Below are 19,839 nucleotides of genomic sequence, written 5' to 3'. Positions count from 1 at the left end.
CAACCTGATCCAACTATTCTGTTGAATTCTATCCAGATTAAATTCTCGATCGACCTTGTATCCGATTTTTCGGTAAAATGCAGTTTTTGGCGCGTTTAGAAAAATCGGACCTTGGGCGCATGGCTATCCTGAGGGAATTCAAAATGGGAGTGGTAGCAAATAAATTGACGGAGAAGAGTTTATATATAATCTCGCCTATTGTGATCACCAGTTTATTTTAGAAAGTAGCCTATAGGTTTTTATGTGTTTCGAAATATATCCTGATCCAATTAAGTTCCCAAAGCAACGAAATCATGTAAATAAGATTTTAAAATTGATTTTACAGTGAACATGCAGAACGCACACGTTATCAGACAAGAAAGCATTGGGAACCTATTGTTGAGTTATGACTGACAACAAAAACACAAACTGAAGGGCGAAGTTATCAAGTACACTCCCTCTTTCCCCGTCACCTCGCTCCATTCTCTAGCTTCTATTTCTCTCTCACTCTCCCCCTTTCTCACTCTGTTTTTCTCAGTCTCTCTGGGTTTTATTTGCTGCGGATCTACTGAAAACGCTATACAGAATAAATCGAATTCAAGCGAATAAATAAAAGGATATGACAAGGATGAAGGACAGTTTTGCTTCATAAAGCGAGACGCTTTCTGAGTATGAGAAAAGCAGGCGTCGTCCCCTCGAAGATGTTCCAGACCTGGGGAGGTCTGGAGGGATGTACATTGAAGCGACAGTGAAAACAAACCGTCACACTTAAGGACGCCAGCTAGCTCTCTCTCTCTCTCTCTCTCTCTCTCTCTCTCTCTGTTAATGCCTCACTGGTCTTATTGTCTATATTTCTGTTCTAACTGAACGCCTGTGTGCAGACTCATCGGGCATTCGATGGATTTACAGTGGATTTTATAGACTAGTTCTGTAATCCTTTTGTTTGGTTATGTCGGTCCACTCCCATCAGATGTATTAGCCTACTTGTAGCAATCCAGGAAAATAGCTTGAAACTTTTGTGGCGTGCGTGGTGACACCCGTGGTCTTGCGCGCGGATTGCTCTTCATCGCTGGAGGGAAGAAATCTTTTTTCTTGCATACGGGTCAAGTAGCTACAGTACTCTGCGTGTGCTCTTCACGACCAGCTGGAATAATATGTCCTTTTCACTTGCGAGAGCATTTCTGAAATTATATAGAAATTATTTGTAACCACGGGCCATAATTTCGAGATATCGTTGTTCACTGTTACGTCTTAATGGGATCCTGAGTTTTTTTATGTCCCGCTGCTTTATTATTATTATTATTATTTTTATTATTTATTATTATTTGTTATTAGAGTAGCTACACCTTTATCATTAGATCGTGATTATTTTATGGATTCTTAAAAGCTCTAACAGAAGCGATGTTACTTGTTAGAATATGTTATAACGAGACGGTAAAGTTTGCATGAGTAGGTGACAGGTGTACTTTTTTGCTTGTACACCTTGCTCACGACACCCTCATGGGCACTAAACAGACTAAGGGAGCCGGGCCGGACCCCGGGTCCAGCCCACAGCAGAGCGGATGGAAACGGACGCCGACCAAACAACGGGGCGATATCTTCGCCTCTTTCATGCTGAGGTCAGGGGACAGGTTCGGTCGCGGCGGACCGCCACCTCCATACCAGCGACGTATCGGAATGATCCAAGAGATGATGGTGATGGCTAAAGAGGGAAAGCAGAACGAGGCGACGGAGCTGCTTAAGACACTCCGACAGGTGAGTGAGTCCCCCAGAACGCCGGCCTATAAACGCCCGTCAAAAGATGGATGAGTAGCAGACACTTTGCTTGATTTTGTGATATGGGAAACAGCAACATAGGGAACTAGTCTCCTAACTCAAAGGTTGTGGATTCAGTTCCCAGCTGGGGTGGTACGGTTGTACCCTTAATCAAGCTGCTTGATAATAATTACTTCAGAAAAATATCCAGCTGTGGAAATGGATTGTATGTTTAAAAAATGTGATCTATATGTTGCTGTGGGTATAGAGCATCTTCTAAATGACACAATGTTAAAATTCTATGAATAATTTGCATGATTACATGCACAGTGTTACGTTGGAATACTAACAGTCCACAGTGTCATGTTGTTTTTCTGTATTACTTATGATATTCAAAATATAGGCCTATACATAAAATAATTTAATTCATGCATGTGTATTATATTGGTGGTTTTCAGTGAAAATTTTCCTAGGAACCAGGTCAGACATTTTCAGTAGATTCACCGTACATCGTACATAGATATCTTTTTCATTCATTTTAGGATATGGTGTAAGCGGAAAGTAATTAATTAGGTAACTCTGCAGTGGTGCCTCAGGGAGTATTGATGTGCGTGTGTGTGCGTGTATGTCTGTGTGTGTGTGTGTGTGTGTGCATGTATGTCTGTGTGTGCGTGTATGTCTGTGTGTGTGTGTGTGTGTGTGCATGTATGTCTGTGTGTGCGTGTATGTCTGTGTGTGTGTGTGTGTCTGTGTGTGTGTGTGTGTGTGTGCGTGCGTGCGCGTATGTCTGTGTGTGTGTGTGTGTGTGTGGTTAAGGATGGGGGGAGGGGGTTAGGTGCTCTGTCTGCAGCCAGTGAGGAAGAACAGACAGTGACTGTACCCTGAAGGTGGACTCTGTGATGCTCCCCAGCCCAACAGGTGTGGGTGAGGGGGATGCTGATGTTGAGGGATGAGAAATCCGGTTAGGTTTGGGTACACATTCCCAGTGCACATTTCCTGCGCGTCCTTTGAACATTACCTTAAGGTTCCATTAAGTGCAGTGTGGTGTGGGTCGCTGGGAGAAAGCCTGGCAAGTTAACCCAGACCAAAGCTGCGCCCCTCCCACACACTCATAATCTACTGCACAGGATGTCCCTATGTGACAGGATGGGTTAAACGCTGGCCACGTGGGTAGCTGTGCCCTGCGTACACCTGTGTTCAGGACCTGGCGTTTGAATAGCACAGTGATATGCAAATCATCCCCTCTCCTTCCAACCATCCACTCTGTTTCCCTGCTTTCGGTTGCATCGACTGTGAGCGTAGCCTTCCGTCCAACGGGAGCAGGCCGATTTACCTCAGAGTGAAGCCACAAGGGATGCTGTGGCCTAGGCAAGCTGAGAGAGAGAGAGAGAGAGAGAGAGAAAGAAAGAGAGAGAGAGAGAGAGAGAGAGAGAGAGAGAGAGAGAGAGAGAGAAAGAGAGAGAGAGAGAGAGAGAGAGAGAGAGAGAGAGAGAGAGAGAGAGAGAGTCTTAAAAGACTTTAAGTCTTCTTTGCACAGTTCGCCAAAACAAGACCTACATGTCCACACCATCCAGCCAAGCATAAAGATGCAAGTGCAATGGAAAGTACAAAGGAAAGGAATTCATGAAAAAATAAGTAACAAGTGAGAAAGCAAGAGGAGGAAAGATGTAGACAGTGCATGAGATCAAGGGTAAAGCTGAGGGAGAGGTAGAAAGAGAAAGAGGGATTAAAATAGGCTGTAAGTGGATATTTCGCTCACCAGAATGTGGGTTTTTTCTGTGAGGAGTTCTCACTGCTGTTAGACCTCCGGTCTTCACTGTGCTTTTACCCAGCATCTGTCACTATGTGTGTGTGAGAGAGAGAAGTGATGTCACACACACAGTGACACAGTCTACCATAGTCCATTTCCATTTTGGGTGATTATGCATGTATAATATGTATTTCTAAATTGAGATTACTTTTCGGTCTCTCTACTGCCTCCCTGCTATTGAACGTCCCGTTTCCTTTGATCAGACACACTTTCCCTTGTCGCTCTGTGAACCTGCATCCCCCCCCCCCCCCCCCATGCCCCATAGATTTGGCAATTTGGTAAGGATTTGATGTCTTTATACTCTGATCTTTTGTAGATCAGGATGTCCGTTTTAATGGGGTGTGGGTCTGTCTGCTCCGCCTCCTGTGAGCTGGACCGGGTGCTTTATCGGGGATGAAACTGTAGTGGGAGTGGGCGGAGCTTGGAGATAAATCCTGTGGTCTTCACTCTGCTTAATGGAAGATTTAATGGTCATTTTCTGAGTTTAGCAGACCCTGCCCTGCCCAGAGCAGGATTTCTGCCAGCACGCCGAGCTTTGGCCAGGGGAGTAAGTGCATAAGAGCGTCTTACTGCCACAAACTGGCCATTCCTCTGATTGTGGCCGGCTATTTGCACGTGTCTGTTATAATAACAATGCATGTTTATTTACGGAGCTTTCCACGTGTACACAGCAAAATGTCCCGTGTTAATTCAACTCTAACAGAGTGTATGTGAGTCCAATAGGGACTATATGTACTGTGTAAGAGTTGATTTAACATTGATTGTTTTACAATGTCAAATAAACATTTTACTGTGTAAGATCAATAACAATGGTAATATACCAATAAAAGCAGTAAATAGATTAGTGGAAAATAAAACATTAAAAACATATTTGAGTTCTTTAAAAACTAACAACAACAACATTCATAATAAATTCATAAAAGGATAATATGAAAAAAATATTTTATATAAATAAAACAACTTAGATAAATCAAGAATCAAATCATCATGTGATCACTAAACTATTACATGCTTAAAATACAATAACTATTTAGTAAGTAATAAATAATTGTAATGTCTTAAGGCTGTAGGTAAACTGTAGGGAAGTGATTAAAGAGTAATAATGAGCTCTCCAACATCGCCAGCTTCACATGCAGCATGCTACCAGTGTGGAGGGGTCGCAGCTGACCCCACCTTAAAGCTGAACTCCTGGCCTCCTCTACCATGCCTGTGTGTAGTATAGTCATTGTCAATGCCATTTTTATAAAAGAGGTCCCAAGTCAACACTGATTCTTGGGTGGCTTCCTGCAACAGCCTGATCTTTCTTATTGTTACTTTTTGTTCTCTATCCTGAAGCCAATTTTGAATCCACCCAGGGAAAGCACTTTCATTCAGATTTTAGCTTCATAATGAGTTGCTTATGTGGTACTGTGTCAAAGGCTTTTCAAAGTCCTAATATATGATGTCATATGCTTGGAGTCAAGAGGTTTTTATTTTATGTTAGCGGCTTGTAGATGACCTCACCAAGTGTTTATAGAACCATCATCAACAATCCAGAGGGCCTGCCAACATACTTAAGTTTTGTTGTTCTCCCCAGTACTTCAGAGTCCCTTGTTTCAATGTTATCTAATACTTTCTGAGAATCTTTTTTTAGCACTCCGAATGCTACTAGATGTAAGTAGACTTTCGCTGGGGCAGCTTTCAACAAAGTAGTGCTTGAGTGTATCAGCTATGCCTTGGATGGTTGCAAAACTCCATTTCCTATTTTTAATACCTCTGACCTCATTTTTGGCATTACCTTTTCTACAGCATTTCTGGGGGAAAATGTGTAGGATCCTTCTTAGGCCCTGTGCAAATTGCTTTTTGAAAATAGTTTTGGCAACCCCTATTTATTTTTTAACCCCGGAGTTCATTTCACGAAGGGCTAGCATATTGCCGTGAGCTATCTTGCTTGTAAAGTGTAATTCTTTCTGCTTAAACATAGAGATATGGAGGCCACCCTTTTTCTTAGTTTGGTGAAGGGGCTATGCTGTATGTTGAGAAAAATTACTATAAGCTTACACCATTCCTCATTTACAGTTCACTTGGGCTTCACTAGGACAACAGTGGCCCTGCAATTTACTAGTTCAGGATTAGCACTAAAAACAAAAATCTTCCTTATTAGGGAATGCTAACAGATTGCATTAACATATCCTTCTAAGTATGAAACAACCTAGTGTGTATCCAGTATGTATGTGGTATACTGACTACCAGAGGAAACAAAGTTATCTATAATGGCTGAACAGCAGCTGGATCCCAGTGCATGCTGGGATAGAACACAGTGACTCAGACAGTCCCATCTCTCCGTTGCCCGATGCTCAGTAACCATGGTGCTGGAAGGATGCCTGATTAAATGGGAATTAATGAGGGCTTTTCTGCTAAGCTTTTTCATTTCTTTGCCGTGGACAGCAATTCTGATCTCATCTCTCGTGTATAAGGTGGGGAAAGCGTTCTTGAGTTAGAAAAACCTCTCTGAATCATGTACATGCGATGCCTGACTCAGAAACCTTGCTCTCACCCTCATTTAGGGTTCAAATGATTCATTGGAATTGTTTGTCCATTCATTCATATTTCATATCCCCCACCATGAAATATTTACTTCATACTAGGAAATGCCAAACTGCCGTTTTTCTATCTCTCTGCTCTGTCCTGCAGTTGGTCACCAGATTTTTAGCCTGCGGACAGATTGAAGGGGCAGGTTTGATTGTCTGGGATGCTCCATTGTAGATAACAGACATCAGATGAGAAATATTTGGGGTTATGTGTTTGGATTGTTGGAGGTCAACTTTTCACCAAGCTGAGGCACACATACAATCACACACTCACCCACACACACACGCACACACACATACACACGCACACACCGTGGTTGTGAGAGGAAGGAGTTCAGTGGTCCTTCGTTGCTTTAATGTTCCTGGAGAAGCTTTGATTTCCAGTCTGTTTTCATGTTCCCTTTACCTCCTCCGTCTCCTCTTTCCCATGAATGGGATCTTAATGATAATGTCATGGGGGGCAGCTGTATCACACACACACCCTTTACTTCAAAAGAAAATACATTACAATACGAATTCTTAATGCCCTGGCCAGGCATTAATGCACCGGCGCAACTGGTCAAGCCTGCGTTGCAATGCTCAAATGGAAATGAGGTCTGCACTCAGATTTGCCTGAGTTAAAAGAACAACCGCAATAGCTTACCCAGATAATTCTCTGCCTAATTTATGTGTGTCCAAGATCCCTCACCATTCACTCTGTGGAGGTTTATTATGAAGTATTTTGTTATGTTGTAGACCACCTAGCATTGAGAAGCCCAGCTTACTCAAGGCTCCCTGTCTGGAACATTGCTGTATATTTGTTTGGTATTGCTTGAAAGGAAATGCTTGTGACCATGGGCTGATATTCACAATGTTTGCTGATGCTGATGTTCTTTGAAGTGTACCCTATGTAAATGTATAAATAGAGAGAATGGCAAACAGACTAATAGACTGGAAATTTAGCGCCTTCTTTAGCACCATTGAAAGAAACTTTCTTTGCTTGTTCAAGTATCTCAATGAGACAATCACATAACCCACGTAATGTACGCCGTACAGCATCAATACTATTCCAAATATTGATGTTAAATGCGCATAAGAAGTTGAATCCTTTGAAAGAGAAAGTTATGGGTCACTCGGGCAGTTAAGGAGCTGAACGCTTTTGGGGAGATGTGATGGGCAGTGCCTTATGTCTGTACAGGATCTGGGGATGGAGTCGACCTCCCTGGATGACGTTCTGTACCGCTACGCTAGCTTCCGCAGCCTGGTGGACCCCATCACCCACGACCTCATCATCAGCCTGGCCCGATACGTCCACTGCCCCAAAACGGTAGGGCTTTGCGCCACAAACCTGCAGTAAGCACATGCGTAACTGCAGGCACAAACCACATGGGTACGGTACACACATGCATAACTGCACATACACACTTCCTGGACTTAAACACACACGTACACGCACGCACGCGCACACACACACACGCATCTACTTGTATTGGTGTTGTGAGTTTTCTTTCACTTCATAGTACAATGCAATAATGTATTGACAATGTGTTTCAAAATTGCAAACAGAAAACAGAATAAAGAATGTGTGTGCGTGTGTTTGTGTATGTATGTGTGTGTGTGTGTGTGTGTGTGTGTGTGTGTATGAGTTTGTGTGTGTTTGTGTGTATGGGTTTGTGTGTGTTTGTGTTAGGCTCATCTTCTATTTATTAATTTTCTGGGAGTAAAGCTAGAGAGGCTGCCACTTAACATGGAGCTCTCTGCAGTCCCTCCAGGGCTGTCACCTAAGCATTTTCTTCTGTCTCACTCTCTCACTTTCACTCACTCACTCACTCACTCACTGCCTTACTCCCTATCTACCCTCTGTCTCTCTGTATCTCTCACACACAACTTCACTCACTCGCTCACACTCAACTTCATTCACTCACACACTCACCATCTACCCTCTGTCACTCTGTCTCACACTCACTTTTTCTCACTCAGTTTTTCACTGCACATATATGACACTCAAACAAATTCTGCAAGCAGGATTTATATTGTGTATTTGCTCCCGGAAAGCAAAATCTTGTTTGGGAAGCAGACATCACACCTCACTGCCATAGAGTGCAACTGGTTTAAGAATATGTGCAGTACAATTACTTTTAACCAACTGAATGGTATTTCAATTGTAATTTGTGTCTTTATGGCATAGAATGCCCTGCATGTTTTCTCAGTTCTTCCATTGTAAAGTTGACATATCCAGAGGACTTTTATTATTTTTCAACAAGAGGACAGGTCCATCCTCTACAGCCATGTAGGGATTACAGCTGAGGAGCCATGGCAGAGATCAACCCCGCCCACATGGGGGGGGACTCACATATGGCTCAAGAGTCAGTGGCCCTACAGACTGCACCACAAGTCTTGCCCCAGAGGGGTTTATTTTTAAACCCAAATAGCTGTAGGGTGTGCAGTTGTCCATACATATTGTGCAGAACTTTGGCTTAATTCCCTGAGGTCTGGATCTCTTCATAAAAATCACGATTTTTATCTTTGTAGTGTGTACTGTCAGGGCTCTGATTTGACAATACTGCTCCAGCAGATCCAAGCTCTCTTGTAACTAATTTGCTTCTGGGTACATTGTGTTTTTATGTTCTGAGTGAAAATTTGAGTTTAAAGTGTTTCACAGTAATGAGGCTTAAATATGCACTAGATGAATCCCTCTGCATTTGGTTTGATGGTTTTATTTCCTTCAGACAATCTGTGTCAAACCAGTTGTTTTCTTTTGGATTTGTTGATTTTTTCTGTGCCAATTTCAGATTGGATAATTTTCCTATTGTGCTATTATTTATGGTTCTTGCTGCCAGATTGGCTCTTTCACTGTGATTGTCGATGGCTTCCAGAAAGGTGTCAAATGCCTTTTGGCTGCTTATTGCTTTCAGTTATTCCTTTATGCTGTTTTGGGCCCGTCTGTATGTTTTGGTATGTTGCACAGCTTACTAGGTTGAGTGTGGTGGCGTTTTTGTCTTTTTGAGTACAGTAATTTCACTTTGATCTGCCAGTACCATTCAATGCTAGGCTACAGTGGCTTGGCAAGGAATGCTCTGAGGGAGGAACTATCTGCATCTGTGATCATGCACTGCTTAAAAAAGGGTGGGCAACAGGTATATCTACCCATAGAATCCGCCCGTACCCTACCATTGACAACATACAGACCCAGGCTTTGACAGAGCTGCGGGAGGTCTTTTCCGTTTTTGCTTATCTTTATGTCATAGTATTTCCTGTGGGAAATTGTTAAATGGTCTTTGACCAGGCTTTGTACTTGCCTCCCCATATGGTGGTGAAATCTGGAAAGTTCTGGTGCTGAAATCCCCAGATGAATTAATTTCCATGGCCCTGGAAATGGCACGTCTCTTTCCCTAACACGGGCAACATACCCTCTGAGAAGTAAGGGGATTCTGAAGGAAGGATATAAATAGTAGTAATAATGATTTTCAAGTTGCAAGTATTTATTTTTCATTATTAATCATATATGGTATTTACAGATTTTGAGGGGTTCTATTAGATGTTGTTTGGCTTTATGCCAAATGATTCATCCTCCTGAAACTCTACTTTGAGTGATGGAGGTGAGTGTTTGAGAGGGCACTATTGTCTCTCGATTTTCCTTTCCTTTCTCTCTCACTCACTTTCATTCGCACTGTCTTATGTCACTTTCTCTCTGTTCTCTTTGCTCAAAGACTTCATTCTTTCATTCTCTTATTTTTTTCTCTTATCTTATTTGTTTCTCTCATTTTGTCAAACAGAAGTTAAAATATCCTAAGCAGCGTTTTAGTTATAATAATGTAGTTTGCAAACTTTCAATATGTGGTTTCTTCTCATTATTTCCCTTTGAAGTGCTAGCACACTTTTAGTAAGCTTGAAACAACATGAACGCATTTGAATCTTTTCCCAAAATCTTTTGTTTTGTTGGACCATGTTTCTGTTTGAGACAGTGGGCTGCAGCTACCGGGTAAAACTGAGATGCATTTGTGGTGAATTTGTTGGCTTATCCATCAGCGCTGAATAGATTCATTTTTGTTTTATTTATTTTACCTCTCTTTAAAACAAGGTAGGTCAACTGAGAACAGAATTCTTTTTTTCAGTAATGACCCAGGGAGTCAATCTCTTTAGGGAATGCAATGGATTGTGTAGCCAGTCAGATGCAGGAGAGGACCTGGTAGCCAGATGTTGAGAGCCAGTTTGTGTGATTTTGACCAGGACACCCTAATCTTTTTTAAAGTGTATTTGGATCTTTAATAACCACAGCAAGGCACAACCTCAGTTTAATGTCTCATTATGAGTACAGCATGTTCTACAACACAGTACCCCATCGCTGAGCAGGGGTGTTGGATTTCTGGTCGGTCCAGAGGGAAGAGTGCCCCCTACTGGCTCCCCAGCAACATCTCCTTTCCCAGTTCCAACCGAGCTCAGCACTGTTTAGCTTTAGCAGTTTGACGAGAGAAGGGTCCGGGGTGGTATGGGTACTGGCCTAGAACGCTAAATGGAAGAGGTGGGAGTGTTAAACACACACTCTGTAAAAGTATCTCGCTTTTCACCATGAACAAATTTTAACCTGGAAGAATGAAAATCAGCAAGTGATGCAGTGGAAAACAAACAGCCGGGTGAGCGCCAACAGTAAATGTCAAACCTAGATGGGCTGAATAAGCATGCATAAGAATGCATGTTCTCTCTTTTATGTATTCTTATGCTCTTAGGAATGTGTCACAGGAACAATGTCATGCAGAGACGTCAGGTGGTGTACAAGACTGTCTTTGACTGCAGTGGAGGGCAGCTTCTGTTTTGGTGAAAAAGTCATGCAGCTTTTCATCAGAAAGGCCAGAAAGAGAAACACTTTCTGTACAGCATGTGGAGCCTGCCATTGCCTGAGGGGCAGTGAGCTGGCAGCTACGACATCATGTCGTTCCTGAAATAAATTCATTTAGGTTGTTATTGTAATGGCTATTGTGATTATTATGATTGCAGTCTTATGTAACATCCATTATTATTATTATTATTGTGTTGTTATTTTTATGTACTTTTATGCACAACTGAATTGCAAGGGAGAGAAACAGAGAGATCAAGAGAGAAAGGGATGATGCCGAATGTCTGAGCTGCGCAGCTTCTCTGGAAAATGTTTTTACATAAATGCAGTAGGAATCAGGTGTACTTTATCAGAGTAAAATGTACTCTAGCAAGTGTTGAAGTAACACTGAACTTTGTATTACCCCTAAAAATAGGCTTAACTGAAAAAATTGGTAGCTAGAATAATTTTACAGTATGTCCAGTGCTGAGCATGTTGCAGCCGCTTGGTGCCTGGGGTACAGTGACATTTTGTCCTTGCAATAGGCGAGAGTAATGCAGACGAGCAGAGTGTCTAGAGCTGGGAAGAGTGCTTCCTTAATCATGTCGACATTTAAATAAGTGCCTTTTGAGCATTAACATTGTTTATCGTAACTGTCATGGCCGTCACGGCCGTCGTAGGCATGCCTCGCGCTGAACCTAACGGCCGATGTCAGTTTTATTTGCGGCGCTTTCGTTTCCCTGCGGCTGAAGCGCGGCCGGGACGGAGCCGAGAGGCTGGGGCCCCGGGGCTGGACCTGCTGACGCGTGAGACAGAGACAGAACCTGATTGCGCGGCCCCTCTTGTCGCGACTCCTGGATGAGTCACACTGCACAGCATAACACCACCGCCGGCAGCCCCGCGAGGCGCTGGCCTCCTTCTCTTACCGGGAGACGGAGAGAAAAAAAGCCACTGCGCAACCATGCGCCGCGCACACTCGAGCCGCTCGCTGCTCCAGCACCTTCCCCTGGCCAAAAGATCTTCTGAGAAAAAAAGCTTTTAATGGTATGAGAAGCTGACGGCTCCAATGGTGTGTCACAATTATGTGTGGTCACACGCCATTTGCGACATTTAGCCAAACGAATGAAATCCGGAGAAGGTTTTATGGCATCAGTGCAGTCTGTGCAGTTGTACACATCCAGCTGTTTTAAAGGACATTGTGCATAATGTGACATATTCAGGTTCCAATTAAATGATTTCGCTTAGCAAATCGGAAAGCTTGCGTGATGGATGTGAGTGTGGTATTTTGGAATGGTCTGGACATAAATCATAGAACTCACATTATCTTCAATGGCATCATGACTAAGTGGCTGCTCAGTAGGACTGCAACAGGTTATTGCATTTAGATGTAGAATAGAAGAACAGAGGGTGTTTTTGGTGTAGAATAGAAGAACAGGTCGTGTGTTTAGGTTTATAAGAACAGAGGGGTGTGTTCAGGTGTAGAACAGAGGGTGTGTTTCATTGTAGAATAGAAGAACAGGTTGGGGTGTTTAGGTGTAGAACAGAGAAACAGGGATGAGTTTGGGTATAGAATAGAGGAAAGGGTGTGTTTAGGTGTAGAATAGAAACACAGATGGTTTGGGTGTTGAAGAGAAAAACAGGGAGGACTTGCCGTGTCTGGAAGCTGGTGCCCTGAAGCGTGTTACACAGCTGGGATTCAGTGATTGCATTGCCAGGAGGGATGAGTGTCTATCTGCCAGGAAGCATGACCACTGATTCCCTCTCCTGCACAGTGCTCACACACTCTCACCTACATAATGGACAACCGCAGAGCAGATTGACAGGGCACTCCTCTGGAGACCTGCAGCTCTGGGGCCTGTGCAGTGTGTGTGTGTGTGTGTGTGTGTGTGCACGTGTGTGCGTGTGCGTGTGTGTGTGTGTGTGTGTGCATATGTGTCTGTATGTGTGTGTGCGTGTGCACACCCATGTACGTACATATGCGCACTCCTTGCGTCCTTTCAATAGAAATGTCTTTTCTGTTTGAAGATGGGGGTATACTGGGAGGAGGATGTGTGGAATGGAGATATCAACTAATCAATTTCCTTCACATTTTCTTGCTGTAAAGGTCAGATCTGGGAATAGCACACAGAGAGAGGCGGGGAAAAGAGAAAATAGAGGGAAAACCTAGTTCCCCAGTCCAAGACCTCATGCCTCACTGAACGCACACAGGCACACACGCTCCCACGCCCGCACGCACCCACGCACGCATGCGCGCAGCTTACACATGCCTGAAATGCACGGGAAACCCGCAGCACACTATGTACCTCCCTAAGAACACATTGCTAACATGTCCTTTCCTGTTAAAGTTTGCTACACGGTAAAATGTTTGAAGCTGATTCAACTGAGAGTTGATGGGTTCAGTAGGGATCAATTGTACACTATCGGAGTAAAATGTATGCTATCAAAGCTGATTTAACTGGGTGTGCTCAAGGATTTCCGCTTTCATGTGAATTTATGTAGAAGTTTAAATATTGAGATTATGACTAAACTTTTGACTGTGAATCTGTGAAATATATCCAAGTGCAAAGAAGCAAAATCACTTTTCAAAGCTGTTTATTTTGCCTAGACCTGTGGTAGAGCTGAACAGAGTATGAGCTGCCAAAGATTTATGAATCGGCCATCTTAGGAACAGACTGCTGTCATATTGAACATATTGGGCTGTTAACAGGAGATGCTAAGCAGTGGCTGGAAGAGATGGAAGCAGCCAGGGAGTTAGCCATAACAATACCCTGAACCCAAACCCTAACCTTGATCCTAGCCCTACCTTAACCCTGACCAAGCTCTTTAAATTCTATGCATTTTTTAAAAATAAAAACTTATCCCTAATCTAAACATTATGATGATATACTCAAATCTGACCCTTAAGGCTGATAGTACATCTAGCTTTCTTTTCTACTTGGTAGCTAATTGATTGAGTAATGTTACTGGTTTGCCTGAGATTCCACACACCAGATATCCCAGGTCTATTTCAGTCCTTGATTAGACGGAAAAGATGAAAACCAGCAGTACTGCTGGCCTCAAGGGTCACATTTAAGTATCTCTGTCTGAGCATAAGCCAAATGTAACCCTGGCCTAGCCTGTGCAGGTGTGTCCTAGGTCCCCTTAGCTCAGTGACCTCAGGGCCTTGTAAAGTTTACTCTCAAACAGTGCATCCCAGAGCACATCATGTTATCATCGCTTTAAATGAGGTTCCTCATTACGTGACCACTTAAGTGCTGCACCCGGTGTATCGCTTTGAGTTAACAGAACAAGCCTGAGGTTAAAATGGCCTTGCCTCCTTCCAGCTGACAAGAGTTTCTGCTCATTACATTACATTTACTTTCTACTCAGTTCAGAAGAAATGAATGAAAAAAACGGGAGATGTGCTCTGCAGTCTGCCGAGAGTGACCGAGAGAGGAGGCAAACCAGGGGAGATACACTGCGAATCAATGCGGCCTGATCAATGCCCGGTCCTCCCAGTCTTCCCTGCAGTGACCTCAACAGCTTCTGACTGCAACAGAGACAGACTTTCTGCTTCATTAGTCTGGAGCCAGGGGCGTGTGCTGAGCAGTGTTAGCCGGCCGCAAGACGCTTAATTGGACTTGCCTTCTGAGTTGTTGCCTGCGTTGCACTACGAGACAATGGGAGTTAGCGCTAATAACTTCATTTTCTCAATGCTGTGTTGAGCTTGTTCGCTGTAGCCGGGGCTGGAGATCAGCATGGAATGATTAACAAGAGCTGCACCATTGGGTGCCCTCTCAGGGGGGTGGGATCACAATGTGAGGGTTGCTGTGGACCTCTGCACTGGGTGAAAGCACAAGGTACTGGCAAAACTACCAGATTTTAGTTTCTGTCAAATTCACATTCAGGTTATGTGATATTGACTGGAACCGCAATTGCATGTGTCATCTTTGTGTCCGTGACTGTGCACGCGTCTTCTCTCCTTCACCTGGTACTGGCTCCTGATAGGTGTTTGTGTTTGCGTCTTTGTGTATGTGCGTGTGAAGGTGTGTGAGAGAGAGAGAGACTGAAAATGGACCTGAGATAAAAGAAAACAAAACCCAAGTGGAAGGTGAAATGTGAAAGTGACAGGCCTCTCCTCTGGAGATCTGTCGCTCTTGGGCCTGTGCAGGGTGTATGTGTGTGTGTAAGCGGATGTGTGTGTGTGTGTGTGTGTGCAGATGTGCGTGTGTGAGCATGTGCGTGTGTGTGTGTGCAGATGTGCGTGTGCATGTGTGTGTGTGTGTGTGTGTTTGTGCAGATGTGCGTGTGTGTGTGTATTCTGTAGCCTTTCTTCTGATAGGGATTCCTGCCTCCAGTTTCCACTGCCAATGAGGTCATTGGAGGTAAATTAGATCAGAAATGACTCTCAGCAGATTTTCCTGCATGTTGGCCTCAGTTCAATGATGCATTAAAAATGCAGGGTTTGTGTGCTCGCAGGGTGTTCCCTGGGCCTGTTCACCTTTGTGCTCGTGTGTGACAGACAGGCACTGCCCTGGTACCGCCCTGGTTCACCCTGGTTACCACCCTGATACTGCCCTTGTTCACCCCAGTTTGCAGGCACACACTGGCCCACTGCTGACCTGTCATCAGCACAGCTGTCAACCTGCCTGTGCTCTGCAAATGGCCGCTTCCGCTGTTTCCATGGACGGTCCAATGGGTGGCTGCTTGTTTGGACCTGTTTGTGCTTCAGTTTGAGAAATGCACAGGGAGTGCTCTCTCTCTCTCTCTCTCTCTCTCTCTCTCTCTCTCTCTCTCTCTCTCTCTCTCTCTCTCACTCTCTCTCTCTCAATCTCTCTGGGGACGTTGATTTTGTAGAATTTTCTCTTGATTGCATAGATTGCTCTAAGAGCTTTGTCTTTTAATGCATTCACTGCCAGAAGAGAGTTCCCTGAGGCACTGATTTTCAATCCACGGTAGTCATAATTTAATGTGTGTTCTAGGATGGTGTTACCTAGAGAGAAGAGGTGTCTGATTCTCTCTCTATCTCTCTCTCTCTCTCTCTCTCTCTCTGTATCTCTCTCTAAGGAAGGGGATGCTCTGTGCGCCATGGAGAAGGTGTGCCGGCAGTTGACGTATCACCTGAGCCCCCACTCACGGTGGAGAAGACAGGGCCTGCTGAAGAGGAAGCCCCAGGCGTGGTGAGCCGGGGGCGGGGGCGGGGGCGGGGGGCAGAGATGGCTCTGTGGATTCCGGCGGGGGAGGAGCACTTACTGCGGGCGGGCCCCCGGGGCCCCAGGGCCATGCCAGCTAAGTCACTGGTCGCATCCTGAGAGGGCGGTTTGTGGAAGGGTGGTGTGTTTCACACACACACCTCCTCTCACTATTGAACCACCTCACCGTGTCTCATAGTTCATATTTGAGTTGCTCTGCACCCATGTCAGGTCAGCCATTTTGAAACCCTCCTGCAGATGGCCGAGAATTTTCAACAACTAACCGAAAACATGAAAGAATGATTTTGTATTGTTATATTACTGAAAATAGACATTTCTTTTTAAAATTGCGAGAGATCAAATTAATGCCATTTCCTGGTTTTTACTGGCAAAGCAATTCAAATAATTATTTCACCTTAGCCTGCTTTGGGAAAGGGGTGTGGACATTGCACCCCACAGGCAGTCTTGCAGAATTTTACCGCAAGGGATGAGACCTTGATACGGGCTGCCAGCTTGACAATATTCCATCTCCATGCAGTTGAACAACTAAGAGGAAACATGGATGCACTCTTCTATTTGTCTTTAAATCATATCCTAGAGACCAACCCCAGGCTTGAGCTTTTTCAAGAGCTGCTTTGTGGATGAGCAGACAGGGAAGAATATATGCACAGATATTTTCTATTGATTTTGCGTAAACAGCTTTGATTTTTCTTTGCTTTGCTTTCCTTTAATGACTTTTTTGTCTTGAAGTAGTTACCCGTTCCTTATTCCCCCGTCTTCCTGGGTGGTCTCCCGAGTGCATCCCTCTGTGTTTATCCCATAAGCTCGTCCCAGAGGAGAGGAAGCGGTGACGCAGTCCTGCACAGTGGCTCCTTCTCCACCAGTGATATTTCACTAATGAAAATGCGTTAGATGAGAGTGGATTAGCAGGCCGCCCACACACAGCCGGGGGGGGGGGGGGGGGGCTGGGCGATGTTGGGGGGAGGGGGGAGTGGGGAGGGGGGCGTGTGGGGCCCGGCGCAGCTGAGCCTTCTCTTTTCGTTTAAGTGATTAGTTATCAGCTTCCGAGACCGCCAGCCTCATCCAGTGCAGCGATATGGCTAAAGATCTGCTTCCCCTTCACCACTCAGGCCAAGTTATGATCTTTCTCTCTCTCTCTCTCTCTCTCTCTGTCTCTCTCTCTCAAATTCAATTTGCATGAAATACATTAGTAAATGTTGCCAAAGCGTACATATAGAATACTCTCTATCACACTCTCATTCTCCCTTTCCCCCTCTCTCTTTCTCTGTATTTTTCTTGCTCTCTCTTCTTTCCCCCGCTTGGTCTCTTTTTTCTGTGTCCCTGTCTCTCTCTCTCTCTCTCTCTCTCTCTATTTCCCCCCCAGCCCACCGGCAGAGTTAAGAAAACACTCTGAGCTGATGTTTGTAAATTATTCAGCTCAGAAACGGAAATGGAAAAAAAGCTGACCCACGGAGTGGTTCTCCCATACGTATTTAAAGATGACATGTGGTCGCATCTGCACATGCGTCCCACCCCACCCCGCCCCGATCCGCCCTGTGCGGGCCCCTGACCCAGTCCTGCCTTGGCCCTGACTGAGGACACATCGAAAATGAGGGCTACTTCACTTGGCTAAATGAATCAGCTCATGAATGACATCATTCTGCCAGGGGGGGCATGAGCACCCTTCCCTGCAGCTGCACATGCCGAACGTATGGGGTTACCGTGGAGAGCGTTGCCCTGTTTACCGCCGAGTGTGGCGCCTCCATCACGTTGCTGTGCAGATGACCACTTGTCTCTGTTTGTGGGTGTGCGTGTTTATGTGTGCATGCACATATGTTGAATGTGTACATTTGTCTGTGTGAGGAAGTGCTTTTGTGTATGTGTATTTGCGTGCATGTGTGTGTACTTGAGAATGTGTTTGCTTGTGTGTGTGCATGTGTGTACATGTATGTGGCTCCAGTACATGTTTGTATATGTGTGTATGTGTGTGTTTGTATGATATGTGTGTGAGTGTGTGTGCTTGTGTATATGCCATGTGTGTGACTACGTGTTTGTGTGTGTGCATGTGTTTGTATGGCATGTGAGTGAGTATGTGTATGTGTGTGCTTATATGCCATGTGTGTGAGTGTGCGCTTGTTTGTGTGTGTGCATGTGTTTGTATGGCATGTGAGTGAGTCTGTGTATGCGTGTGCTTATATGCCATGTGTGTGAGTGTGCGCTTGTTTGTGTGTGTGCATGTGTTTGTATGATATGTGAGTGAGTATGTGTATGCGTGTGCTTATATGCCATGTGTGTGACTGTGTGCTTGTTTGTGTGTGTGTGTGCATGCCTGTGAGTGTGAGTGCAACGGGCAATCTTTTAATAAACTCAACAAGGGGCAGACGCTGGGGAGTCAGTGAGCACCAGTTGGAGCCTGCCCTCTCAAATGCTTTCATCTGCCACTGCATGTGGAGATCGGAACTGTACATGTTCCACTTCAAGTCCCTCTCCCCCCCCCTCTCTCTCTCTCTCTCCCTCCATCCCTCTCTGCATTCCACCCATTCCCTGCTATTGTTACCAGTGTATAATCATGATGGAATGCCAGGCTGTTGTACTGTGCTAATGCGATTAGCATTCTGTTCCTTATCATGCTCTGTTGTTTTCCATCAGTAGTCCTGTCTGTCTCACCCATTATAGCATGTGATGCTTCATGTGAGAAGTCCTCAACCTGTCTTCATATTACATCAGAAAGTTCTTGTGCTTTTTGCGCCTTGCCGCGCCTCATCAACGATCTTCTTTTTTGAAAAGATGAATGGCGTCATTTATTTGGCTTACTGGGAGGAACGCCAGCAATTCGATTTGACTCAGTCCTCTCCCTTGTCTTTTTAATGGGAAGTATCAGACATTACAGACACAGGATTATCTCAGCGTTTCATTTCCCCAACACAGGGCAATTACTGAGCAAGGACAGCAGATCAATCTCAGCACCAAAAACAGATTACCCGGTGCTGGAAATGACCAGGGTGAGGAAAGCTAATCAAACTCAGAACTTAAAGAGCCTGCCTCTATAAACTACAGTACTGCTCATAAAAGAAGGAAAATTCAAGAAAAATAATTGTTCTGGAAGGATCTGATTCCCGAAGAACCAGCACAGGAAATTACATATACCATCACTTATGCATAATATCACGCTCAAGGATCACGTTTCTTTTTAGTTCTATCTTCTGTCTGTGGCTGATTACTTTTTTACTAGAGGTCTGTCATTAAGAAGCACTCTGCCCCTTATCTCATCTTCAGTTTAGTCAGATCTCAACCTCTGTGAAGATTATGTCCAGCGCCGCCAGCATGTGTGATGTTTCCTCTGGAGAAAAAGGGGGGAGGTTTTGTGTGAAAACTGAGCTGCAGCTAGCGGGAATTAGCATTCCTCCTCTTGTGTAAATTATCATCCATTGGAGTTCCAGCATGTTGGATTTAGCAGAGCTGAGCTTTGTGGGCACCAGTGGGCTTACTTCAAAATACGCTCTTTTCTCCTGAAACTGGGAGCAGGGTCCCACAGTCCCTTCACTGAGAACAATTATTTTCCACTTGCAAATGTGTGACTGCGCACTATTTTAAGGACCAAAGCTTGCCAACTGAAGGATTGATTACCATATGGGATTCTCCTTCTGCAGTTTGATGCTTCTGTAGAATGTCCTGCTGTTTGAATGTGAAAACATTTTCTCTGCATGAGCTCTTCAGGTGCATGGAAGTGAATAACACAATGAACCCTAAAGCAGTTCCAGC

General features: G+C 44.5%; 1 protein-coding gene across 1 annotated transcript in view; it reads left to right on the top strand.

Annotated features, from left to right (window-relative positions):
- LOC118235053 (leucine-rich repeat-containing protein 75A-like) overlaps positions 1 to 19,839 on the top strand; it is a 32,592-nt gene continuing 12,753 nt past the window's right edge. Inside the window, exons 1-3 of the mRNA XM_035432021.1 lie at positions 1 to 1,734; positions 7,292 to 7,420; positions 15,953 to 16,065. Of these exons, the coding sequence (XP_035287912.1) occupies positions 1,480 to 1,734; positions 7,292 to 7,420; positions 15,953 to 16,065 (497 nt within the window). The 5' untranslated portion in view covers positions 1 to 1,479. The remainder of the gene's footprint in view (positions 1,735 to 7,291; positions 7,421 to 15,952; positions 16,066 to 19,839) is intronic.

This window comes from Anguilla anguilla, chromosome 9, assembly GCF_013347855.1.
Source record: "Anguilla anguilla isolate fAngAng1 chromosome 9, fAngAng1.pri, whole genome shotgun sequence".
Lineage (NCBI taxonomy): Eukaryota > Metazoa > Chordata > Actinopteri > Anguilliformes > Anguillidae > Anguilla > Anguilla anguilla.
The sequence above is the reverse complement of the archived record's forward strand: the minus strand, read 5'-3'. Positions and strand labels throughout refer to the sequence as shown.